We start from the raw sequence: 27,851 nt of genomic DNA, 5'->3' as shown, positions 1-27,851 counted from the left end.
TTTTGTTCCACATTGTGTCCGTTAAACTTTGAACTGTAAACTGTTTATGTGCTCACATACTAACCGTGCAAAAGAAACAGAACAGTTGTCATTGAAATAGTGGGTAAAATGACTCTCCTAAGACCTGTATAGTGGAAGATTATGAATTTTATCTCTAGTGATAAGAACTTTTAATTCTCTTTGTATCTGTGCTTGTGGTAGAGTAATGGTTTACATGTAAACTAGCAGGCTCAATGTGCTGCAGTTCTGGAAAACCCTGTTCTTGAAAGAAATCTTTGAGTTGGCAAATGAATAGAATCACAAGGAATGAGCAGGGTACTTTGCTGTCATTCAGTGTTTGACTCTGTTGCAGGGATCCTGTTAGATATACAGAAATACTTCAAGCTTAACGATGGGGATACAGGCCTACTGCAAACAGGTAATAAAATCTCTTCAGTTCAGATAGTTTACTTTGCCTTGCATCTATGTGGTCTGTTCCTAAAACACAGTCTAGTTACTTATTTCTTCTAGTTCCTACTCATGTGGTATTGCTCGCTTCCACTTGTGGGCAGGCTGACTGTGACGCAAAACTAAAAGTCTTTGGTTCAGGGAAGAGTGTAGTTGAGTCCTTCAATATGTGAATCACAAAAGATGAAGGAATTTCTCAAGAAATACAGAACTTGAGGAATTCACACGTTTTATTTTCGTACAGGTTTTTTTGAATCTCCATTTGCCTTTTTCTAAATATCAGTCTACCTACTAGTTCTACAAACTCAGCCTTCCTTTAACTTCTGCCCTAAAAAATAACCTGAGTTTGTCTGAAGGATGAGTGTGTGCGATAAAAATAATTTGACCAATATTGTCTTTGCTGCTTCTTGCATTTCCAGTCTTCATCTTGTGTTACATGCTGGCTGCCCCCATCTTTGGATACCTTGGTGACCGGTACAATAGGAAAATCATCCTTGGAGCTGGTATTTTCTTCTGGTCTGGTGTAACATTAGGCAGTTCATTCATCAGTGAATTGGTATGTTGCTTTTTTAGAGGGTACTATGAAAATAATCTGCATACGTCTTGCAGGAGTTGATAAGAGTCCTCTGATCCCATTTGGAAAAGCTATCAGTGAGCACTCACTCCCCAAGCCTGGAGTAAATGGACTTTGTACAGGAATGCTTTATGGGATGGTGGAGTCCAGCCTAGGCAACGGAGAACCCACACATTACTGTTGCAATTGATGGGATCTTACTTTTGTCCTGAATGTTTGTTGATTACGACCCTAGGGTGTAGCAGCTTGCTCAGCAAGCTTGTGGTCTATGGACCCTATCCTGTAATTCCCTCTGGGTGTCACTCTGAGAAGTCACTACTGTGCAGAAAGTAGAAGGCTCAGCAGTGGAATGCAAGGGAAGCAGGTGTGAGTGGAGGGAATACAGACCTATGCAAAAGGCAGCTGAATTCTTATTTCCTCTGGTGCATTTGATCCACTAAAATGCACCTCTTTAATAGTAAGTTTTCTTTCTTGTGTGGGATTTTTTGGACTGTAATATGTCTTTTGCCTGCAGTATTGCTGGATATTCTTTCTTTCACGGGGACTAGTTGGCATTGGCACGGCCAGTTATTCCACAGTAGCACCTACCATCATTGCAGACCTGTTTGAGGAAGGAAAAAGGACCACAATGTTATCTATCTTCTATATCTTCATTCCAGTGGGAAGGTTGGTTTTCTTGCTAGTAACTGACCCGCCTTTTGCAATTCTGTCTGACCGTGCCTGCAGTTCAATATACCCTACCCTTGATTAGACATATTTTGATGTTTATCTGCATTGGCTCTTGCAAAACAATTTGTCACTTGCTTAGCAGGTTCAAATAGGGCTGGTTAGGCTTATTTCTGTATTTACCTTGAAGAAAAATTTGCTTTTTCCCCACAGCATTTTTTAGGGAGAATCTAAACTCTGAAAACTGTTAGGCTTTGAATAAAATATCGAATAAATTCTAAAAGAAATATGTGCATGGACGTAGGTAATTTATTTCGGGGTTTTGGAAGACAAAAGCTTTCAGATATTTGTTTACTTGACAAATTTTTCAAGAACCCTCCATTAAATGTCTCCCAAGGAAGAACTGGCACTTCCCTCTACTCTTTTAGTTAATTGACATTGTGTCTGAAGAAGAGGTGGAGAAGGACTTTTTAAGTGGTTGGAGGCATACTCTTTATTAGAGCAGGCAGTCAAGGCCAAGCCCAGAAGGCAGATTAAAACTAAAGGAATTCTTGCAGTGCTTAATTCATGTGGCTAGCATAGAAAAGAGTAAACAATAAACTGCTTTATGGGCTGTCTGGTCTGGGTTTGCAGTGTCATTCTGAATATGAATTCCAAGGGGAATCTGTGACATGATTGCCACCATCTCACGCCTGCTCAGAGGAGGTTAGGCTCTGTTTTTAATACTGGCTGGCAAGTAGACTAGCATAGACTGCGAGGGTTGTTTCTGTTTATGTGGTTTGAAAACCGTAACAGAATACTTCTCTGTCCTCTCCTTAGCTGGCAAGACATGTCATTTCAGCCAGCAAGAATTCATTGGTGCCTTCTGATTATTCCTTTCTGTTGCTTACAGTGGTCTTGGTTACGTCCTAGCAGCCGGCATGGCAGATGTCACAGGTGACTGGCACTGGGCATTCAGGGTGAGTTATTCACTTTCACTCATGGGGCTGAGCCATTCACTGTAAAATCAGAATCATCACTGGGGTTTGGATTACTTATGTTCATTGTGTTAAAAGAGGAGAGCAGTGGAAGGACTTTCTACTACCTGACTGGTCATGAACTCAGTGTTTGAGAACTGTTCCTGCAGGACAAGTGGGAGATTATGCCTAGCTCTTGCAGAATGAAAGCGTGGGTGGAATTGCGCAGCAGCCAGGGCAGGTGCTGATGTTCCTCTTACCTGAGGACACAAGACCTCCTCAAAAAGAGGAAACTGTAGGTGACATGATCATTATACTGGTAGCACCAGTATAATTCTTCAGGAAAATACAGAGAGATTGTTTTCTGAAATGCTGTTGGGAACAACTTCTATTATTTGATGGTTTAAAGACAAAAGCTCTTCTGTTCCAGTCATGTCATCATGACGTCTCTCCATACTGATCACCTAGTGCTTTGGAAGTACGTTGTCAGATCCTCCTGACTAATCTGTAAAATTAACTAGCAAGTACAGGATGAGTGGGGAAGAATGTTTACTGGAATAAAAGTAATATGTAATTCTAACACTGAATTTGAACTGCTGTGGCGTTTTCACTGTACAAAAAAAGGTATCCTTGAGCTAACCAGCCTTCTGTCTACAGGTAACTCCTTGCTTGGGAGGGCTGGCACTGGTTCTTCTGATTCTACTGGTCCCTCACAGGACCCAGAGACGGACAGCAGCACACAGAGCACTGAGCATCTCCGGCACAATACGCGTAGCAGCTGAGAAACCAGGTGTACAGAGAACTGCCAAGACTACTTGGTGTCAAGATGTCATATCACTTGCCAAGAAGTAAGTGATTTTAGCAACAAAGGTTCCCTCCATTAAAGAACGACCATTCTGTTATTAGAAATACGGCCATCAAATCCTGCTCGGCTCCTTTGTATTGCATGCCGTATAAAAGATGATCGAAACGCCATTAATAAAAATCTTTCTTCCACACTTTTACAGGAATGCTACATACGAGGTTAAAACTGTCTTTGCTTCTGCTATCCTCCCATTTTGAGGAGGGGGAAGCAGGCAAAGTTATGATGGCAGTGTGCTCCTGTTTAAATCAAACTCCACTTTCTACTAAGTTTCCTCTTCCCTGTTGCTTTAGCGTGTAGGGTCAGCTACATTGGTAAAAGTGCATATTTTGCAGGTGTAACTTTATCTGTAATTCTTAGTGCCTGAGGAAGGTTGGATCAGCATGACTCAGGCAGTCTTTATGTGGTATTTGTGAGCGCGCTGTGCCTCTGATACAAGAGCCTGTAGGACCCCAGCATGGTTGATAAAATAATTGTACATGTGTTTTGACCAGCTAACCTGTGGCTGGCAGATGACCACGTCCTTTTAACCACGCAAAAATTAAAGTCAATACCAGCTGACGTGCAGGACGAAGTAAAACACTGGTTGCAGCAGGTTTCCCGCTCCCGTGACCTGCGGCCCGTGACAGCCCCGGCCGGGGCAGGGAGGAGGCGCCGGGCCCGGTTTCGAACAGCAGGTGCCGCTGTGCGCCTGCGCCAGACCCGGCCCCGCACTGCCCGCGCCGGCCGGCTGCTCCCCGGCGTCCCGGCCGAGTGCTTCCGGTGCAAGGGCTTGCTCTCCTGGGGCCTGCTCTGGCTTTGGAGTGGTCTTCTTCGAGAGGATCCAGCGTTTTCTAATCGACAATTAAATTGGATTCCTGTTTGCGGAACAGCAAGTACATTAGAGATCCAGTTTGTTGGATCATAATTTGTAGGCACTATCGTCTGAAGTGAATTAAAAAAATGAACTTTCCTGAGTCAAAAATTAACCTTTCTGACATTTCAACAACTAGGCTATTGTCAAAGTTGCTTTCCTACAGAGATGCTCCTTACAACCTCCAGCAATGTTCTAAAAATAGACTTTAATTTTCTTTTCCTTTAGCAATGTATTTCCAAAGCATAAGGATGTACTGCCAAAAACCAGGTGGTTCCACTTCTAATCAAGTCCAAGAGCTCCTTATCTTTAGAAGATAAAGAATTAGGTTCATATTGTAACAAATCCTCTAGTCTGGTTGTCACCTGGTCATTTGCAGCATTTTTGTTTAGCCTTAAGATTTTGTCCCTCCCTATTGACCTCAAAGGGGACTTTCTCCTAAACTATTTTCTAGAAGGAGACCAATAAAAAGTTAATTTTCTCCTAGAATAAGGCATGAAGGAGACAAGATTTGGATAGTTTTTAACAATGCTTCTCCTTTTGTCTGAAAACTCGCTGTGTAGGCTGAGAGTCTGTTTTTTACTTACTCAGGTAGAGTTAAGGAGTGCTTCAGCCACTGCATCGTAACAGTTTGGAAGACCCAGATGTTACTGTCATTTATGCTTGTTACCCAAAGAACTTAAAACCATCCTGAGGCATTTAGACTTGCACACAGAACACTTTCATTCCACTACTAAGCCGTTAAATTCTTGCCCACTCTCTGTTGTAGTTCTGCTATAAAAAATTTCACAGCAACTGTTTGAGCAAAGGTTGGCAATGAAATCTGCAAGACACCAGGACTGGAATTTAACATGAAATCAGTAGGTCATACTCTTTGCTCTAATCAGTACTTTACTGTTGGGGTTCATAGATAAAGCTTCATCAAAGCTCATATCTTTAAGGGAGTGCATTTTGATAATAAGATATCTGAATGAATTGGTTTGTTACTGCTTGAAATCCTGGGTATTGCAGGTAGGCTTCCCCTTTTACCTCACACCTCATTCTTTCTAATAGCTCTTTCTTTCTTTTGACTTTCAGTTGGAGTTTTGTCTGGTCCTCGCTGGGGCTGACTGCCATGGCCTTCGTTACCGGAGCCCTGGGAGTGTGGGTACCACTGTTTCTTTACAGGGCTCAGGTTGTTCAGGGCATCGTATCACCATGCCTCCAAGAATCATGCAATTCATCTAACAGGTGAGGTGTGTGTGACTGTGGCAACACACTTGGAAACACTGCACAGTGCTAAATCACAGTTTATTTCCAAAGGCAGAAGGTAGGATGTGACTGTGAACACTTCTTGTGAAGGCAGCTGGGTGAGAATGTTAGACTAAATTGCTTCCTATTTGTTTGTTTATAATCACTTGGTTAACCGGAAAGATGCTGCCAGCCCTATTTCAGTGGAAAGAAGCAGTAACAGGAACACTTACAGGAAAAAAGGAGCAGCTTTAGCAAGGAGACTTCAGTTAACAATCAGCTGTGTGCCCCAAGCTACTTAAATACCTATTTACGTATGTTTAGATCATGTGTTTTGGTAATGTCCCTATTATCTTCTTGTTAGTCTGGTTTTAAAACTCCTGCCCTGTTGGCCAGGTCATTGTGACTCCCAGCATAAAGCAAGCTTGATGAATTCGAGCTAGTATCATATCATTACCTCAAAACAGGGTAATTTGGTCCTTGAGTAACTGCCAGTGCAGCTCTGCTTACAGAGGCTGTCCAGACCAATAAAGATTCATGAATAAGTGTCAGGTGTTGGATGAGCAAGGGGCATTCACAACAGGAGAGGACTTTGAAGTAATCATAACACAGCTTTTTGGAGATCACTTCTCCCCAGCTAGGAAGAGAATTTTTTTCCTTTCAATGTGTTGTTCCAGAACAAGAAAATGTGTTTGGTGTTCCTCTTGAGCCTTCATGGCTACCCTCAGTATCAGTGAGGGACACTTCTCTTCTGTGTACTGACTCCCTACCAGTGGCCTCCATACAAGTGTCCCTCCTTTTCTTCTCGAGACATCCCAAATCTAGTTTCAGGCTCTGCCTTCATGATGGATTTCCAAGAACCAACTGCTTACTACATTGCCTTTCCAGGTAAAAACAATTAAAGGGAAAAGCAGTAATCATACCTTGAGCATGTCCTCTGGTAATGGGGTTCTTTTGCTTTTCTGCAATGGAATAACTGAGTCAACTCAAAAGTGGTTTCCGAGTTGTAGCGTAACCAGATGGATTGAATAGTCATCCACAGGTACTTCAGTGGGAAATGCAGTTGTCCTTCTGCAGATGCCGCCATCGGCACAGTCCTTGATAGCAAATAATGCTGAGGAAGGGAGTGAACTCGGGAGTCTGGCTAAGGGTAGGCAGAGAAGGGAAGCTGAACAGTTTAAACTGATCGGCCGTATCTGTTAACAGATACACTTTAAATATTTCCTTTATTAAGCTGAAGGTGTTAGCCTATGTTTTGTTTTCTAACCCACCTTCTGAATTATTATTCCACAGCAGTGTTGTTAGAGCAGACATGGTCTTCAGGGAAGTAAAATGGAGCACCTGATAGTTTAACCTCATGTACTGCTTCTTACAGGGTGCTTTAAAAATAATCTTGGCATAAGCTAGTGCCAGAAGCAGCATAAGGCTGGTTTAGACTGTTATTCCAGAGGGATGTAAAAAAACATAAACAACTATGTTAGACCTGTAGCTGATGGTGCTGGAAGAACTGAGCTGCACATTCCCAGACCTGCCCAGGGATACTTTAAGGACATTTTCCCCTCTGGCTGTTCAGCAGTTGCAAGGCTTTGTTTAAGGATCAGGGCTGTGTCACTTAGATCCCCTGGAAACACAAATTCAAATGGCGCTACTGCTCACTCAGGTCTCAGTCCTTTCAAGGTAGATAAATAGGCAGTATGGAGTTTTTACTCAGGTCTCTGTGCAGACACTTTTGAATAGATCAGACAGATGAGTGAGCATTCTCAGACTCTAAAAGATCCCACAGGAGCCTTTCCACAGGACTAGGCTTCTGTACTTTCCTACTCCCCATCAACTGAACTGTGCTTGGGTTTAATTTTGGCTGTTCCTTTTTCTTCCAGCTGTACGTTTATTTCAACTGTAGTTTACAACACATGAATCTTGTAAACACAATTCCATGAATGCTTTGATCAACTAATGTCACCTTTGAACTTGCCTCTCTCAGACAAATCTCTAAAACAGTTATCCGCCTAGTGATAATCTATATTGTCACTATGAAGCTGTGCTGGTTTCAGCTGGGATAGAGTTAATTTTCTTCACAGTAGCTAACATGGGGCTCTGTTTTGGATTTTTGCTGGAAACAGCATAGATAACACAGGAATGTTTTCGTTCCTGCTGAGCAGTGCTGACACAGAGTCAAGGCCTTTTCTGCCCCTCACCCGCCCCACCAGCGAGGGGCTGGGGGTGCACAGGGAGTTGGGAGGGGACATGGCTGGGACAGTGACCCCAGGGATGTCCCACACCATATGGAGTCATGCTCAGTACATAAAGTTGGGGGAAGAAGGAAGGGAGGGATGTTCAGTGTGATGGCGTTTGTCTTCCCAAGTAACCGTTACCCTGCGTTCCTGGGGATGGCTGAACGCCTGCCTGCCCATGGGAAGGAGTGAATGAATTCCTGGTTTTGCTTTGCTTGTGTGCGTGGCTTTTGCTTTCCCTATTACCCTACTCTTATCTCAGCCCACGAGTTTTCTCACTTTTACCCTTCCGATTCTCTCCCCCATCCCACCACGGGGCAGTGAGTGAGTGGCTGTGTGGGGCTGAGTTGCTGGCTGGGGTTAAACCACAGCATGAGCTACAGTGAGTGATAGATCAGAAACCTGAAGATCTTACGGGGGAGTACAAATATGCTTAAAGTTTGCTATTTTGTGTAGCAATACTTTTTTTTTCATGTAGAATTATTGAGTTCTTCCTAATCAGCCAGAAAGAAATTAAAAAGTAGAGGCACAGTAGTTGAAAGGGATGGATTATATCCTAGCTGGTTACTTTGCTTTGCAGTCAGAGAAAGCTTAGGAATATGCACAGAACTTACCAGGTAGCACTCTGAAATATTTAGAAGCAGTTGTGCTCAGAACACAATGCTCCTGTCCTCATTTGTCTCAGGAGAATTATGATGCATTAAACAATCAGTGGCACCACTGGTCTTGTTGCAAGAGACTTGCTTTGTCATTAGGATCTCAATTGGGATAGAGAGAAAAGCATACATGTAAGTCCCTTTGGAAGCTGAATCTTCTAAGCTATTCAAATACATACTTTAAAACATGAACTTGTCATTCCTGGAGAACACATTTGCATCTGCAGACACAAGAAACTGAGCGGCATTTGAAATTCTGTGTTCAGAAAATACTACATGGACCTCCCACTAGTTAAGTATTCAGTGTTCTTTGGACTCCTTTGGGAAGTGGTAGATGTTTCCTATAGTCAGAGAAGTGACTCATCAGCTGTGCTAACTAGAGGGTTATAATTTAGATGTATATAATTCCACATGATAGGATCTCTTCCAAGGCAGCAGATTGTGATACAGAGTTATTCCATCTGTGTTTTAGGGATAGCTGAGTAGATTGGTTCACAGGGTAACCAAGATGACTGTGTCTCCTCTAAATCACTGGATGTCCAAGCCAGGTCATACCGAGAAGGGTCCTCCTTCAGCCTGAGTGCACAACACCTGCTCCGTAAATGGGAAAGTATCTGCTCCACAGGAGAGAGCCTCAGTTCCAGAAGCATAGCTTCAGTGGAGGCTTGGGATTAAATCCATTTGGAAGGAATGTGAGGGCTAGATGAAGTGGAATAAAATTCAAGTTCCCCATTAAAGATTCCTCTAAAACTAAAGGTATAAGCTAAGACCATTCTTTTTCCCACAGTATGGTCTCATTATGCTCAACTGAACCCTTTGCTTTGTCACCAGCCTAATATTTGGAGGCATCACCATTGGGACGGGAATCTTGGGTGTCATTGCTGGGGCAGAAGCTGCAAGAAGATTAAGGAAGATAAACAATAAAGCTGATCCTCTGATCTGTGCCACAAGCATGTTCATTTCTGCTCTGTGCCTCTACATAGCTCTGATGGTGGCCCAGGACAACATCCTTTCCACTTTTGTAAGTGCCAATCTCTCTATCATTATCAAAATGTCTTCTGGGATCCTGGGGAGAAAAGGAAGCGGGAGGAGGAGGCGAGGGGTGGCTTTTGCAGAATTCTCTGCGGTCTTCTAGACCATAAAGAGGTTTCAGTGACTTGTGACAAGGTAGCCTGCCAGCTGAGCACTGTGCATGTTGCTCCAACACTGCCTGGAGCTGCGGTCTGTCCTGTGAGAGCCGCGTTGTGCTTTACTTGGTCCAGTACAAAGGGTGGGCAGGCAGAGCGTTGTAAATTGGGCCTCAGGACCTACAGAGTCTGCCCACACTAAAGAAAAGTAAGCCTATGTAGTTAGCTGCATGAAGCTAATGTCCCTTATCCAAAAATGTAGCTAAAGGAAGTCTCAATCGTATGTTAATTTTTAATGCTCTGTGGCTAATTTAGTATTCTTATATATTTTGCTCTCTGAAGACTTGAAGATTGGTGTACTTGTGACTGTACAATACGGACGGTTCTTGTTAAGAATAATTTAGCCATCACCTTCAAAGCACCAAATCACTAGCTGATCTTCGAAGTCAAGCTTTTGGCAATGCAAACTGAAGTCTGAATCACTTAAATTCTCTTCTCAGTAAAGGGAAAACCAGAAGCTTACTAGGAATGACGAACAGTTCCAAAAAATCCCTGTGAGAGGGAACTGAATGTAAATCTTATTTTAACTGTCATCTGGTACAGCTAGGGAAAGACTCCAAGCTTTTTTCCTGTGACTCCATAGCCACAATTACCATGATTAACATAAATAAGAGGATCCAAGTAAAGTTAATTACAGTAATCAACAGTTCTCTGCAAAAGGGTACTTCTGCAGTTTTTTCACTTCTAAGAAAAACACTTATTCAAAGAGGTTTTCCTTTTGAATCCTCAGGAATGTCTATTCCTGTGGAAAAACACCTTTACACCAAGGGAAAAAAGAAATGGATTTGCATGTCTGAGTGTGTGTACACAAAGTAAAATATGAAATTGAAGATTGTTTTTAGATTCAAGAGTGGAGATCTGAGTGCCAGAAGAATTAGTCATTTTCTTTTTCTGCTTCTCAGGTTCCCACCCAGTCCCGCTCTGAGTATGTTCCTCAGTACTTTTTTTGTCACTGAAGGTGGAGAACAACAGTTTGATTTGCCAGTCTGTGTTAGATGAATGGCTCAATATATTGGTTTTGAATTACCAAAATATACCTTTTATTAGGACTGATAAAAAGAAATTTGTTTAAAATGTTTCTCTCCTTGTGTTCTGTTTTCAAGCAGTGTTATCTGGAAGGAAATTCTGAACTGGGATATGGATAATTCTGTTCCTTAAGTTTCTTCCCGTGGCCAGACCTGTCGGTCTTTTAATCAGAGACTTTGCCATTTTGTCTTTTGTTTTATGCACTTGATTCAGGTGTTCCAACACATAACGTCAACAGCGTGCAGTGGTAATAAATTGTATGTAATCCAAGCACCTGATTCTTCTAGCACTTATAGCACTACAGCTGCTTAACTATTTCCTTCTCTGGCACCAGCCATACCTCTCCTTGCTTTCTAAATAAGATCTGACACTGGCCATGCTGGTGTGAGAATTGGAGCGGCTGCCAGCTGGTGCATCTAATTTGAAGGTCCCACTGAAGCAAGTCTTCCATTTGTGCAGGACACTAGCAGGAGACCAGCTTTCCAGTCGCTCGCTACTCAGGCACGCTGACGCTAGCAAACCTGTCTCCATCACTGCACAGCGCCAAAGCTACTGAAGCAAAAAAGCATACGTGCATCAGCGTGCAATTACAGTAGTTTCTGGATGGTGCTTTCCACTGTCTTGAGTGGGTAATGAAAGGGAACAAGACAGGTTTAATCAGTTATGGCCAAAGCTGGAAGAAATGTTTCAAAGCACAAGAATTCTCAAGTTAATGTGGAATTATGGCAGGACATCCAGGGTTTCTGTTGGGGTAGGTGGACTGAAATGACAGGAGTTCTTTCTCCTCTTTCTGGACACGCAGTTCTTGATTTCAAAGACCACCTTTGAAAAGACAGAGAAAAATTATCTGTCTTTGTTATCTCAGAGGAGGCTTTGTCTAAATCTGTTCCTGTCTCCAAACCAAGACGAAAGACGTGCTCTCTGTGGTGCAGCAGTTGCTTTGGAAAGTCGTGACTGAACCCTGTGACTGGGAACCTTGGACAATATTTGGTATTGCAGTAACTTTGATTTAAGCAGAGTTATCTTTGATGGTAATGCTGTATCAGGACACAGTCTTGCCCTGCAGCCTGCCTTTGAAGGAGGCATTCTGCAGCTCTTGTCTCTGATACACCTGCCTGATGTGGGTCTTCTTGAAAATACAGAAATCATTGATCACCTATGGTCCAGCCATACTGATTTCCTACTCCTTTGTTGAGGCTTGTGACTGTTTAAAAGCACAATATCTGTTTGACACTGACATTGATGACAATCTTCTCTTCATATTAGCTTTAGGTATGAATGTAAACAGCCATCTACAGAGCAAAATCCCCTTAAAATTTGGGACATTATTCTGGTTGTATCCTTGGGAGACCAACATTAAATGTTGTCTGTTAAAAAAGTTGGGGATCCCGGAGAAGGTGACAGCAATAAAATAAGTTTCCCTCATTTCTAGGTACACTTAGGACAGAATAGGCATGCCACAAACTTGATTGCACAAATTTAATGGAAACCTTTTCTATATTAATTTAAAATAAGAACTTGAGACAGTATAAGGAATATTGAGTGATGGTAGGAACAGAATGATGCACTTTAAATAGAGCATTGCTGTGTTGTTCTCCTTCCATCCCCAGCACTTCTTCCTAATCAAGTACAGGACTTCCAGGATGTCTCCACCTGTTTTGGAGACAAGAACGTACAACTCTCTCCTCTTTATTGATTGCAGTTGTTTTGCAGTTGGATGGCTTAGTATGCCAGCTATTCAACCATACTGCATTTATTCTGCATGAGAAAGTATAAAATTGCCATCGCTTTTAGACACAATACCTTGATAAAATCTGTAGAATGATTTATTACTTCCAAAACTGTCTGGGTTAAATTTTTCTGGTGACCCTACAACTGCAGGCCACACAAGACCTTAGGAAAGAAAATAAAAGCTAACAAAGTTGTGTCTCTAATGTTAACACAATTCTGTATGGCATAACTACTCTCCAGAGTATGAGGCCTTAGCCACTGAATATCACCTTTTCTCATCATGGATAATTTTTCACTAATTCCTATTCCTTCAAACTCTAGGTTGAGAGCATAACTTATTTCCTAAAGATTAATTTCACTTCCTTTTCTTGCACTAGGCATGACATACTCTTGTTCTTAGGGGCTTGTAGAGACTAAATAACTTGGAAAAAGTGTGAAGAGAAAGGAAAACTGGAAACAACACTTTAAAAGTGCTAAATATCACAAGATTCCTATAAGGGAGATAGACCAGCCTCTCATTCAATATATAAAGGCAGGTAGTTATCTATTCCAGTGATGGTATGTAGGAACAGCTTGGAAGTCTTCAGAACCTTCTGCTCCAACTGTTGTATTTGCTTCTTGTTGTATCTAAAGTATCAGCCAGGATTTAAATAAATATCTTTTGGGTTTTTTGTCCGCTTTCTGTTTCACTTTGACCTGCACTATCTCTTGCTAGCTATGGCACAACTGACAGAATTTACATGCCGTTATGGCTGTGTAGCAGGATTCAACTGCACTTCAGCAGTTGCCTGATTCCTCTGTGAGTACGGCTTTGACCCCTTCACAGGCTGCAATTCTAAGCTAAGCAATAGCACATTTAAAGTTTATTTGCATGGAATTGGGGAAAAACAAAAGAGAGGAAGATCCTTGATGAATTTGGATCTTCCGAGACAGTTCAGGGAGTATCAGCTTGAAATAAGATGCTGAAAAGCTAATATTTTCTGGTGGCTACAAGATTTGACATTGTTAGTCCTTATTGCCAGGTGGCTTGGCAAAAAGCTCAACTGTGATACTGCTACCCATGTTAACAAACACAGTTCATTTTGTCTTTGGCCCAAAGTTCTCTAATGAAAGGTGTGTCACTTGCTTTCCAGCTAAGACTTGCATGCAGCATTGTTTCTGTAGTCTATAGACGGTTATTGCAACAGTCATGGAATTGGAGAAGAATGACTGCATTCTGTCTCTTGCAAGGGCAAGGTCTGCCAACGTTCTGTCAGTGGAAAGTGGGATGCTTACATCCAAGAGCTAAGACATAGCCAAGGACTATGTGAAATGAGTGGTATTTGTTATAAAGCTTAAAGAACAGTAATTATAAATGGAGAAGTAGATTCAGCTGCAAATTAGGAAACCTATATAAAGCATTTTGAAGATGTCCGGATAAAGGTCTATACCAAATATCTCTGTACTTCAAGGAACTTTTTCTCCTGACTAGTTTGGAGAACAAAACACATGAACAGTACAGACAAGAAACACAAATACAGGTAGGGGTATCATCGGGAGGTGTATAATGGTTCTTCTTAGGAGAATGTAAGCTACCCCTCTGAAAACATCTGATAGTTTGCCACTGTGCCTTTCTTAGGACTGCGTTTCCCTCGACCAGATGCAACATCTTAACCAAGACCTCACCAAACAAGATGCTGGCCCCTGTTGTTATAATGGATTTTATTTCCTAGGTTCTGTCTGACTTTGTGGCCTGTGTCACTAAATAGGTTCTGCCTTCTAGAACTGCTTCAGCTTAATAGCGTAGCTTTAATGCTTTCCTCAAGTATTGATTAGTCTGAACAGCCTGCTCAAATCTATGTCCAGGACTGGCTGAAAGGGTTAATCTTTTCTAAGACCACAGCTGTAAGAGCTGTTGCGGGCCGTACCCCTTTTCCTGATGACTGGGCCTCCATCTGTGATGAATTAGGGAATCCCCACAGGGCGTCAAGGCTTTGAGGCTGCCTGTCTCTGGGAGTCCATTTCATTTTGGAAGTTATCTCTCGGAAGGAGCCTATAAGAGTACTTGTTCTGGCACAGAGGTGTTCTGTTGGTTTCATTTGGAAACCTGACAAAGAAAGATCTTTGAGTACTTCTAAAACTGGTGCTGAATGTTTCTTTTCACAGGTTCTTGCTTTCCCCTTCTTGGGTTCAGCAGTTCATCACAGTTTATTTGGGAGGGTGGTATATGTTCCCTGTTTTGGTTCTTCTGCTGAGGATTTGTGACACAAAGCAACCCACATATCTTGTCTGGTTCCTTTCCCCCCTTTAAGATGAAGTAAGTGTTTTTAAGCATAGACAGAGGTGTTTAATTTATAAGTAGATGGGTGTGGACAACAACTTACATAGATAAGCACAGTCAGTGAGCCTGCCTTCATCCTCACGATAAAGAAGGTCAATGCAGTGTGTATAGTCACTGCTTTCTTCTTTTTTGCAGATTTTTATTGCATTTGGAGAACTGTTTTTATCTGTAAACTGGGCTGTTGTGACAGACATACTGTTGGTAAGTGCTTGTGAAACTATTTCCTTATTTCAAGTTTTTCAGCTTTTCTCAATGTAATATTGTTCATGAGCCTGCATCTTAGTGACCAGAAGGACCTCTGCCTTCTAGGAAGAGGTGAATGAACTCTTACTAAGAAGTACCTACTGATTACCGTTATTGGTACCCTGCTAACGTTAGAGGTGTAATCACGTGCACAGTGTAAAGCTGTGCAAAGATGCCAGTAACAATCAAAGTGTGGTGGTGCAGTAGTCCAGGCTCACTGTATGCCCAGACAGGAGCGGTACTGATTTGGATGAAACTCATGCAGGTGGAACTACCTAGTGCTTCTGGTGCCCTGTCGTGGTTTAAACCCGGCCGGCAACTCAGCCCCACCCAGCCGCTTGCTCGCTCCCCCCACCCCAGCGGGATGGGGGAGAGAGTCAGAAGGGCAAAAGTAAGAACACTTGTGGGTTGAGGTAAGAACAGTTTAATAATTAATATAATAATGATGATGATGATGATGATGTAATGAAAAGGAAAACAGTGAGAGAGAGAGAGAGAGAGAGAGGAGAGAGAAACCTGGGGAAAAAACAAATGATGCAACTGCTCACCACCCGCCAGGCCCCGAGCCACAGTCGCTGTCCCCCAGCCAACTCCCCCCAGTCTATACACTGAGCATGACGCCATATGGTGTGGAATATTCCTTTGGCCAGTTTGGATCAGCTGTCTCGACTGTGTCCCCTCCCCTCCCTGCTCCTTGTGCACCCAGCAGAGCATGGGAAGCTGGAAAGTCCTTGACTAGTGTAAGCACTACTTAGCAACAACTAACATGTCAGTGTGTTATCAACATTATTCTCATTCTAAATCCAAACCAGAGCACTATACTAGCTACTATAAAGAAAATTAACTCTATCCCAGCCAAAACCAGGACATACCCACACTAGTCTGGATTTTCTGTACAGCTCTGTGTTGTTGGATGTCTGCACCAGAAGAAGGGTTACTTTCTTCTATAATCAGAGATTTTCTGTTTGTGCCCCAAAGGTTTGAAAAGATGATCCAAATGAAGGAAAGTCAATATTCTGTAAGCTAATGTTAGTGAATCCATTACAGTTCATTATTCTGTGAGCTATTAGCAAGTCCCCTTATTCCAGAATACAGTGCAGATAAATTCCAGTGCTGGCAAGTCAAATACATAAGTGGTGCTACGCTGCCAAAGTGTTAGGCAAGCAGCGATGCTTATGAGGCTCTTGGGGATTCCAGGACTGACACCACAAGCCCAAAGAATAGCAGTGCATTATTTCACTTGAATTCTGTCATCAGTAGCTTTCTTTAGAAAGGAGTGATGTGAAAAGCACACATCTTGTGGCACAGTTAGTCTAGGTGTCAGTGAGAGGCTAGTTCTGTTTATCATTGCAAAGAATTATAAGGTTAGTAATTTTTTAAAGTACTTGAGTTTTTACTCAAAGGAAAAATTTGGCAGCCTTTGGTTTATGCTGCAGCTCCACAGTCACAAATCAGTGTCTGTGTAAAATATGGGCCAGATATTTTTGTTACTATCACTGAACTATGCAGATCATCACAGCCCTATGAAGTAGTTTATATGATTTTTTTTTTTGAAATCCATAGTACGAACAAGCTGAATATAGTTTATCAGTCAAATAAGGAAGCAAATGGTCTACCTTGCTCATATCTAGTAATCAGACTGCAGAAAGCTGATTTAAGTACCAAAGCCAGAGCTATTAAAACGATTGCCAATCCTTTTGTTGCTACCCGTGGGCATAAGACAAAGCATTTGAATTGGCACTATCCTTTTCTACAAAGAGTACAGTACTGTATCACAAATGAGACACAGACTCTCGACTTTGAAGAATTTTCTTCTGTGGGATCACTGTGTTGCAGAACGGTGAGTGTGTCTGTAACCCAGACATTTCAAGCAGGATGCTACCTGAGAGACAGAGAGCGTTGAGACAAGCGTGGCACAGCCAAAATGCTGATGCAGTTGGTACTGAGAGAAGGCAAAGTAGGGAAATTTTGTAAAGCCATCAGGACAAGGGAGAGAAGACACAAAGGTAAAGGGCAAAGCAGAACAGAAATCGCTGTCTGCCGTCCTCAGGTTAATGATGGAAAACCAGTGGCTGAGGAAAGCCTAAGCAAGAGTCACATGAGCATCTTCCATTTTACATCATAGTTTTTCATTCTAAGGGAGCTCAAGTCTATTTGCAGATTGCTACTGCAAACTCCACCATCATAATAAATCTTTCATATGAAAACCACAGTGAAAGCATTAACACGTAGCACAACATGCAGCGATGCACAATAATATGTCACAAGAGTTTAGGACAGTAAAGAAAACTTGCAGCCAATGGCTCATGTGGAACACAGTTGCCTACAAGGCTGTCATCATTGCTTGCTACCACAGGAACTGAAATTTCCAACTGAGGTTGCTGTCACTATGGTCTTAGTTGCTCAGATATACAGCTCGCTTGGTATTCCTAACAGCTAACTGAAAACAAGTCGTAGAAAAGCTGAGCAGAGATAAAAGTAGCTCTATTACAGTTTTCCATGTAAAAGGATGTGAAAGTGTATAGCCAAGTGCTGAGCACCGTCTAGTGACAGAAGAGACTAGCTGTGAAGCACTATAGAACCTTCCTTCCACTGACTTGACCTTGCCTTGTTGACATGAGCCTGTTCATCCTCACACTTCACAGCTTGCAGAACCTTCCTTTACATTCTGATTGAGATGAAGGAATGAAACAACTTGTATTTCATGCTTCTTCAAGAAAGCACAGCTGATATTGACTGTTGCGTTATGTTCTGAAGTTACTATTTCATGGTATTGCTCTCTACATGTCAGTTTTCTGCACTCTGGAGTTTTAATTTTAAAAAACCCAACTGCAGTCAGCATTAGTGAATTGGTTGCCTGCTTAAAACCTCAGCCAGCAGCAAGAGGGTTTCGTTTCTTCTTCGACTCTCAAAGAATGCTCAGAAACAATTATCCTATGAGACAAGAGCTGTAGCCTTGAAGCAGTGAACAGGTGCGGAAAAACCATCACTGGTCCAAAATGAACTTTTTTATTAGCTTCTATTTCAGTTTATTTTGAAATCACTGGGTTTTTGCAACAGAACCAAGTACTATTACAATTAGCATTCTTTTTACATCAATTGAGGCACCATTAAAGGATTTTAAGAAACATTTCGCAGTTTACTTGTCTTTGAACTCCTACATCTGCATCTTAATTCTCTCCTCTGTCATTGTTAAAGAGGAAGATGACACCACTGAGTTAGATACTGTTGATATACAATGGGGAAAGCAAGGCAGGTGATTACTGTCAGCTCTTTCCTTCAATTCCTTTCTGAACCCAATCTGCAAAGTCTGCAAGGAGCTGTGCTTTCATTCAGTTCAATCGCTCCGGTCTCGGCTTGCTCAGGGAATGCTGCATCGTACTGCAGCCTGCAGGAGGACTACAGGGAACGCCATTGCCGTATCCTGGATCCATGTAAATCCAGAAGGGGAGGAAGTTCTCATCTCTCAAGTGACTGACACTCCCCATTTGTATTTATTTTTGAAACTTTTGGTTTTAGGCACAAGCAATATTGCATCAGTTGGCAACAAGTGGGAAGGTGAAAAGTTTGGCAGAGCAGAGCTCTGTAGGGGTGTGGTCCCCTGAGAGCAGCCATTGAGTGTATTACCATGAACGTGCTTCGGGTTGGATCTGTTGAGTTCTAAACATTGCTAATTGTATTATCAGAAAAATGGTGGGATTCAGCAGAATTTGTGGTTGTCTGCTCATTCAGTGGCAATCCTCTTTGGAAGCTGTGTTTCATCCTGCTGAAAACCCATGGGTTCGGTGTATTACTGCTATTACATTGGCTGAAGGGTGCTGCAGATAACGACAGTAATTTATCTTTTTGCATTGTTTCCCATGTGAGCTGGTAGGTTTTCTGTTAATGTGGCTGGATTTGCTAATGCATATTCTTATTTTGCCACAAAAATTACTTTCTTCCCACATGGCACTACTAGCCAGACAATGTAGCTAGGAATTCATTTATCCTGCGACCTGTGGAGCCGAAGACAAAGGAAGATGCTGACTGAATGATAAGGACTTTCTCCCTTTGTGGCTAATGCATCAAGATGCATTGCATGTAGCAACCTTTGTGCCTCTTATTCAGCTGTAAATATGAAGGTATCTACTGTACCACTACAGTCATCATGTGGAAGTGGCGAAACGCTGTAGCTGCCTTGCTTACAATGCGCTGGCTTACTGGGAGGCTGTACGTGGAGTGTCCCTTATGAGATATGTTTGCCATCTGTGAGGTAATGGGACTCTGTCTTTTAGGTTTCTGGCAGCTAATAGCATAGGAGGTGCTGGAACTGGAAGCTAATATGGGGTTTGGGAAGGCTACCAGCACGTCCTCGTCTTTGTTTGGAAGTGCCCTGGGAGGTATTGGAGCACTTACCAGCCTGTCTGTTCCATCTGCTTTTTTAGCTGACAACTCTGTCACATAGTCTGCAGGAGGATCTCTAAACCCTCCAGAGTCAGCACGACAGGGTTTGCAAACTATATCTGTTTGGGGCACCCCGCTTATCTGTCAAGGTATCTGGACTGGGATCTCCTAGGAGATGACAGGGTGTCATGTGCATTGTCGACATGGCACGGGTAACCGGGCAGTCACTGTGGGCAGGCAGGATGCTATGGCTGTTTCAAAGTCCCTGTGTGTGGCAGTGTTTGATTTCTTCTTTCCCTAGTGAATCCTACAGTGCCTTGAGCTCTTGCATGTGGTTTGCATTGTGCAGAAGAACCTGAATAATAGCACAGACAGAGTTTGCATGGGCCTTGTAACTGTAGAAAACCTCCTACGCTTCTCTTACATTTTTCTTGTTACAGCTTTGTTCCATGTGTTTCTTGTAGTTACAGATATGAGCTATTAAATGAATGTGGTAAGGAGGCGGTGTGGGGCACTCAGAGAGCGAAAGTGCATTTATCTTTTCTCATGCCTGCAATGCCCACAATATGCATAACAATATTTGATTTGTATTTCTCAAACAGAGACTGTCATTATCAAAAAAAACCAAAAGAAATCTGAGTCTAGAAGAGATGACATGATATCCTTGGAGACCCAAGAACCGACAGTGTCCAGTCCAGCCCAGTTGGTCATAGCAAGGTCTACTTCCCAAGCTCAGAGTTTTCGACTGTAGTTTCTTTATCTCTCTTTCTGTACAAGAGCCTGTTCCCAAAGTGCAGACACTGAACTGGTACTCCAGGCAGGATCTGAGAAAACAAAACTTGGGTAGGCTGCGTGCCCTCAGTCTAGGCCAAAGTGTGCCATGACCGCAGTGAGGAGGAGCTGTTGCACTGTTCCTTCATCCCACGGATAACAAGGATTTCAGCTTCCAGATCAGCTGCAATCTCACATGACTCTGTTCTTACACTGGCAGGGGACTGGATGCAGTGTGATGGCAACATGACATTAAAGTGGTTTTCTGTAACTCTGAAAAGATCTCCAAGACATCCCTGCTTTAATATCTATTATTGTTGAAGCACTCTGTCTAAATTTACCTAATGAAAAATAAATATTCCTTCCGTGGTTAGAAATACCTACATTGGAGAGACCAGGAATGGAAAGGGATACAAGCTAGCTGGATGTGTACAAAGTGAAGAAGGAGGTTGTGCCTTTTAACAAAACTGCATTGTATAGAGTACTCTTACTGGGTGCCAAGATGCTCTTTTAAGATGTTGAGTGATTTGCATGTCCGAGTTTGTGGCCATTTCTGGCTAAGAGGGGCACTGCCAATGTGGACTGGTTCTTTACTGAAACTGGTTGCAGTATGGGGTAAGGGCGACCGAAAGGCTCCTGCTGAATGGAATGGGTTATATGAGCTCTTGAGAAACTTTCTGTCTGAACAGAGGAAATTTGGCTGTAGAAAACAGGATGTCTCTGCTCATTGCAGTGTTTCTGGCATTCCAGCAGGGTGTAAGGCATGTTACTGCTTAGAAAACTCCGTCTACAAGAAGGGTTTACTCGGCAGAGATAAGAGGACAGATTACTGACTATAATTTTTGCTAATTGTGTTGGGGGAAATCTGTCTATTTTCTTTAGATCAAATGCTCTGTTAAATCTAAATGGGATTCATAGCCTCACTTCCTACGGAAACAAGACTTACTACAGTTGGTGCCTGCTTTCTCTTTACGTTTGAAACTGTAGATTTCAACCAGGTTTGATAAGAGTTAGAGACCCCAGGAAGACGTGATTCCATATAAGCCCTGTGAAGATAGGTGACCTTGGTGAGAAAAATTATTGAAATTGGCACCCCCCAGAAGAGCTGTGTTTTAGGGAAAGGCTCTGCAGCACATACATCTTGCTAAACATGAGAGAAAATGTTAGAAATTAGTTTATGAGAGAGAGACAAACAGCATGAAAGCCACAGCAATGGAAAAAGCTTGGTGTGATCCTTAAACTACAAGATGTAAATTGTGCATTATTCTATGAATGGCTTTTTGTAAAAATAATATAAAGATATGTTATTTTTATAAAAATAACATATTCTGAGGCCTCTTTAAACACAAAGAATTATAATAAAAGTCTAAGTTAAATGTGAGAGCAGGATCTTTTTTTTTCCTTCTAAATCCAACTTGTCATGCATATTGGTGTTCCTTTAAGGCAGCTATAGAGCCACAATAGCTTATATACCTTGAGTTTGTCTCTTGGTAAAACACCAGTCACCCTATTAATTAGTGTTTGAGACACCCTGAATGATGTTCGAATCTGTTTCCAAAAAATCACGTTGGGATACAGAGAAATGGGAGAATATTAAGCATTTTGTCTCTGATATAAACAAGTGGTTGCAAAACAAAGGTATGAAGGTTTAAAATTGCTTCTGTTTCATTCTGACTGTGAATGCTTTTTTGCATAAATGTGTTATTAAGAGAGACACAAATTATATAGATCCTACTGTACTTTTAGGCACAGTTGATATTCAGGAGCACAGACATAAAGACCTTCTTACCCCAAAATGACTATATTTAATTTAAAAAAATAGTTCTAATTTATGTGATGCTTTGCCATGTTCTGGAAGTGCGCCACATCATCTTCTTCAACTTGTTATTTAAACTGTGTGCACCCAAAAGCATAATCATTTTGAGGTATTGTTACTAGACTAAGACTAGCTATATCTCAAGTGCTATCCAGTTACAAGCAGCAAACTTCTGCCACCAGAGCTATCACTGAAGCACCATCAGCCACCTTCTGGTCTGCCAGGTGGGGTCCCCTCCCTCTATCTTCACGTGGTCTGCAAGGTCTCAGCTGACAACCTTTATAGACATGGCAGCTCCTTCAGGTTCCGGGCACCCCAGTTTCCCCCCAGCAGTCTAGACCATGCCTGCTGACACAGTGTCATAAGAGTTTTCCTCAGAGGCTACTAGTGCTGAATCTCCTTATTAGTAAATCAGTACAACTGTGTGGGTTACTAGCTGGAGGTTTCTCTTAGTTGCACAGCCAAGTGAATCTGTACAAGCTGCTGGGAGTCTACGAATGGAGGCAGGGGAGTCGTGTTTTTCCTACTTTATTGTCGTTCTGCCTTGTGTGTTGCTTTCTTGAATGGTTTTTTCCTCAACAAAACATCCAGTGTACTCTTTTGCTCTCAGAATAACTCCTCTGTGTCCAAACTTGTAAACAGTGTTTGAATATGAAATACATCAAAATGAATATATTGCTGTCTCTAGGATGTTATAGAAGTAGTTCATGGTATTCACTCTACTAACGTTCATTCTCCTGTGGGTTGTGTTTCGTTTCAGTATGTTGTGACACCAAGACGGCAGTCTACAGCTATTGCCCTGCAGATTTTGGTGAGCCATTTGCTGGGAGATGCAGGCAGCCCCTATCTCATTGGGATTGTAAGTGAATTTTCTGCTTATTGAGCTTTCCTTAGGGGAAAACTTCTAGAAACTGAAAGAGGCACTCTCAGATTGTAGGCACTTCCTGGTCCAAAATTAGAAGTTACTCAAATTGGTGACCTTGATACTAGAATACAGAAAGACATTTTTCTAAACATTTTTGTGTGCATGCAACATCTGGTCCTGTGACACCGCAGGTATGTATAAGATAATGCTATACTTTTAGGTGTGAGTAGTTCCATGCACTGTGTAGAAATTAATTTTTATTTTAAATTTGTAAATTTTTGAAGGTATACATTTTTGCAAAGGGTGTCATGGGCATTGAACTTGGTTTTAAGCACTTTCTGCTAAGTTTCTGAGGAGTTTCATGGAAATTAATCAAATGCCATAAAACCTAAGATTCTTAGTTCAAATCTTGAAGTTTGAAATCTTGCAATTAGTCATTGGTCTCTTGAAAATCAGAACAAGAGTGACGGCAATGGTTGCCTTTTGATGCTACTTGGCATTCAGAGCTCTGGTCTCAAATGACCTTAACCTTGGATTCCCATATTGCTCGAGACCTGATTTCTCTGCCCTTCCTACATTTACTTGATCTTATGTGCTTCTGGAAAAGCAGCCCAGCACTGTTTTCTCCTGGCAGTTCATTTGTTTTAGTTCCAGTGGATGATATCTGTCAGTGTTGTTTCCTTCCTTCATTATTTTTGATTTAAGACACAGTAATTCTGCACACAGTAGTTAACCAATCACCCACTTTGATTTTTTCTGCTTTACTGGACATGGGAGAGAGAGTCATTGTTTTTGTTGTTTTGGTTATGTGGAAGTTTATTTTAAGAAGTTCACCTCAGGAATATCTGCCTTTGTTTGTCACATGTTAACAGTGTTAGGGTTAGAGAGGGCTGGACAGAAATGACTGAGCGAGCTGTGCTTGCAGGCACAGCTGCTGCTGGTCCAGCCAGACAAGAGACCCTCCTTGTCCTCAGCTGGGTGTAAACTGGAGTCTCAGCTGTCTGATCTGTCTGGCAGAGAGGACAGCCCTCCCCCACTGAGAGATTCCTCCTGTTGGCTCTCTTTTTTTGGTAAATGAATAGATCACTTTGCTCATTGGTGTGTATCATGAAACTACTGCCATTGCACTGATTTGGCTGTATGCATGGGGAACACAACCACCAGCATCCCTATGTCATGAAGAATGGCTGAAACGATATACAAAAATGGGAGTATCTTAAAAACCGAACTATGTCTTGTGCATTCACCCTTTGACTATTCTATTGATTTCTTCTTCCTGCCTAAAAGATGAAAATGTTTGTATCTCTTACCCACTGTTCTTTGCCATCTCTGAGGCACAGGCAGAATTGCGGCTTCCTGCTGAATGTGCTGCTGCATCCTGCTAGTAACTGTGTGCAGAATACTTCTTATGCAGTACCTTGCATGCAGTTGCCTTAAATAGATAATTGAAAAGTGTGAAGACAGAAAAAGCTTATACAGATGAGATTAACCTCAGGTAACCTTGTAACTCTGCAAAGAACAGAGACAATAAATCCAAGGGTAAAACTGCTGTATGTCCCAGTGAGGTCCTATGCAATGAGCACACTGTCTGCTGGAATGCTTCTGTGAACCAATACACCAATGCTGCCCACAACCGCTGTCGAGTATCACCGAATCTTCTGCACTCATGTCTTGCCATTGTTTACCAACCTGCTTCAGCTAACCCTTTAGCTTAAAAACTGGCTGGAGAGTCAGGGAATAGTCTTTTTCAGAGTCTGTTTTTCTTCCCTTTGCGCTCCAGAGATTTTCTTACTAAGCATTTTAAAATTAAATGTATTTGTATTTTGGCCATTATACTTGATGTAGCTCCTAGGTCCAATTTAGAGTAGATCTTGCTTTTATCTGCCTAAACTGTCATAAATAATCATACTGAACCCAGCAAAGGTTGAAGAGTCTCATATGTGTGTATTTCAAGTCACATCGCATATTCTAACCATCAAGAACAAATGTGTGAATAAAAATAACTGCATTCAACATTCATCTTTTTGTTTACGCTAACAGGAGATTTCAAATTCCTTCATTAAGTGTTGAATCTTATTGAGTTTTTTGAAATCAGCTTTTCTTTCTGTCTACAAAAATAGTATTCATGTGTATCATTTATAGCTTTTACAACCTCATCCTCCAGCCAGTGCAAAAAGCATCTGCCTTGTATCTTCTTCTCAGTTCCTCATAATGTCACTCCATGGCTCCAGAGCAGACTCCACTCCTGTATCTCTAATTGTTACTTGTGCCTGTATTGATGCTAGTCCCCTATTTCTACCCATTTGGTGTTGTTTAGGGCTGGATACAGTTATCGAATAACATCAAGAAATTATAAAGGTCATAAGGCCTGTCCTGTGCTAGCTATCTGGAGATGGGCTAGGCAATGGTAAAATGAGTTAATGTTTACCAAACGTTCCAAACATTGGTTGCAGTATTTCCTACTCTTGTGACTGGAGGCATGGAAAGTATAAAAGAACATGGCATTCCTTGACCAAGTGGAAGCTGGACAGCAGTGAAGTGTATCGGGTACTGGGTTTGACAAACTGGTAGCGGGCTTTTCATCCCTATCTGCCTAGTTTTGTTCTTTTCAAGGACCACACTGTAAACAGTCTGCTCAAACCAGGAGAGGATGATGATGTTATCCCAGATTAATGACAGCCTTGTTCACTCCCTAGCTCTCCAATGCTATCCAGGCCAAGAACGCTCACTCGTTCCAGTGGAGTTTCTGGAGCATGCAGTACAGCTTCATCGTGTGTGCTTTTGTTGGTGTCTTTGGAGGAGGCTTTTTCCTCCTGACATCTTTCTACATTGAGGAAGATCGTAAGGAGGCGGAGCAGCTTTGAGGTTTCTGTATATCTTTATACCTTTTAAACCTTTATCAGATTGCTTTCTTGTTTGTACACTAGCCATGATATTGGCTCTGTGTAGTTAAAACACAACTGTCTGCATTAGGTTAATACCACATTATTTTCTATTAAAAAATAAAGGCAAAATCCCATCAAAGTCTCAGATTAAACACACCTCCCATATTGAGCAAAACAGACCACGGAACACACAAGGAGCAGGGGAGTGCTATTAGACACACCTTCAAAATGCTGCAGTCTATGGAGGTGATAAAATAGCTTTACTGTAGGTAATGCACCAGTACAGACTTCACGGAAGGTGTGGTTCTTTTTCTCCTCTGGTCTCTCTGAGCCCAGTAGAACCAGTCCTAGCTCTCTGTAATACTTCTCCTTCTTCCTTGAAGGATGTCATATTCAAAGTGTAAAAGACTTAAAGAAAACCTGTTGAATTGGATGGAACACTGTCCGTAATCACCTAGATTCTTACAACTTCCTTCTGCTCTGACTTGGTTTTCTAGGTACCAGAAATGAATGCTGTCTTTCAAATGAAGATGAGCTCTGGGGCAAGATTTGCAAAGAAGAATGTCCTCTCCTTTTTCTTTCCTTTTTGCTTAATGAGATACAACTAGAGAAAAGGCCAAATAACAATTCCTCCATATGGCAGAAAATCCTGCATTCTGACTTTTTTGGATGCTTTTGACTGTGAGTCAAAAATTGCTACTCCATTGGCATATGGCAACCCTCCCCCATCTGTGAAACAGGCACAAGTATTCTGTGGAGCTGGGGAGCTCCAGAAAGTAGTGTATAGAGCTGTCACAGGCACGACTGCTAACCTAAACAAGACAGTAGCATTTAAGGCAGAATGTCTTGTGGAGATTAGGAAGGGAAGCCTACGAATTCACAGCAGGATAAGATTTGCCTGCAGAATTTGGAAAATGTAGATAGTACAAAAAGTGTTTTCAGTCATTTGAAATGACCAAGAGAAGCAGAAACTATCAAAGTCAGTGTCAGATTCAAGAGTGGCGGGTTGTGATCATTTTATATGTAATATGTTAATGGCCTCTTTCTAATCCTCTGAGGCTCTTCAGTGTATCCTCAGGCCTCATCTCCTCATGAATGAACAGTAGTAGCTGTAAAACCACTTAAATGCAATGATCCATGTGAGCACTTACCTCTCAAGTGTGTAAGACTTTGGAGGTGGTATCTATTGTCATAATATCGTGCCAGGTGCCAAACAGGACATGGTTACTGTGGCCGACTTCTGTTGTTTGAGGTGGTGTCGTTCCCTCCAGCACCTTAAAGCCAAAGCCTGAGGAAGATACTAGCAAGTGAATTGTGAAGTATTCTGAATCTTGCCTGATTTTCCCAGTAAATCATAAAGCACAATATTCCTGTAACAACTGCAAATATCTAATATCATTATAAATACCATAACTCGGCAACTGCAGGTTTTTGTTTCTCCCTCTGTCTCCCTCATTTTTAAAAAATCTCTTCTGAAACCTGACTTAAGCCCAGGTAGTGAAATTGGGTCAGAGCTTATGCCATTATGGGAAATAATAGAGAATTTTTTTGTGATACTCTGTAAGAGTGTAATAAATGTCTTTAAAATAAAAGTTGGAATTCTGAAAGACTGAGCAACTCTTTCTGGTTGTAAAAACTAGCCAAAGCCATTATACCACAGACTTTTTGGAAATTCATGTGGTGCCAGAGAGCCCATGTCCAGCAAGGGATTTTTACTACTGGGTATGGACGCATCAGCTTGTAGAGGTCCTAAGTGCTTGCCTTACCATTTTTTGGGCTATTTTTAAGCTACCTGGTAGCAATGTTTGGACTGAAACCTCTTGCTTACATTCAGCAGACCTGCTGAAATTTGTAGCATTTGTCTTACAGCTAGAGGGAGAACAATTCACTTTGCAGCAATGCCTCATTGTAGGATGAATTTGGGAGGTCTAAAAACATTCTTTAGGGCTTTCTCAACTCACTGCACACTTGGGGTTGGACTTGCAAGAGCCCGAGATTCACCTGGTACACCATTACTGTACCACGTGCACCGCTTGATGATACCCACATGGCTCTGGCAAACAGCTCCTTTGTCGAAAAGTTAAATTGTGAGACGAGGTGAAATTCACCAGTGCAATATGCTGTACAGAGATACCATTTGCTGTTACAT

The 27,851-nt window shown here is 41.9% G+C and overlaps 1 protein-coding gene across 1 annotated transcript; it reads left to right on the top strand.

Annotated features, from left to right (window-relative positions):
- The first annotated feature begins 339 nt into the window (after nucleotides 1–339).
- Nucleotides 340–27,590, top strand: LOC104052360 (protein spinster homolog 3-like). The gene is made up of 11 exons (XM_064440250.1): nucleotides 340–418; nucleotides 867–1,003; nucleotides 1,536–1,687; nucleotides 2,580–2,646; nucleotides 3,301–3,491; nucleotides 5,436–5,588; nucleotides 9,307–9,496; nucleotides 14,875–14,940; nucleotides 22,713–22,811; nucleotides 25,514–25,682; nucleotides 26,200–27,590. Exons 2-10 carry the CDS (start codon nucleotides 884–886, stop codon nucleotides 25,679–25,681), a joined length of 1,206 nt encoding a protein of 401 aa, XP_064296320.1. The 5' UTR covers nucleotides 340–418; nucleotides 867–883; the 3' UTR covers nucleotide 25,682; nucleotides 26,200–27,590.
- Nucleotides 27,591–27,851: the final 261 nt, after the last annotated feature.

The sequence above is a fragment of the Phalacrocorax carbo genome, unplaced genomic scaffold, assembly GCF_963921805.1.
Source record: "Phalacrocorax carbo unplaced genomic scaffold, bPhaCar2.1 SCAFFOLD_58, whole genome shotgun sequence".
NCBI classification, from domain to species: Eukaryota; Metazoa; Chordata; class Aves; order Suliformes; family Phalacrocoracidae; genus Phalacrocorax; species Phalacrocorax carbo.
This window is presented reverse-complemented; position numbering and strand designations above follow the sequence as displayed.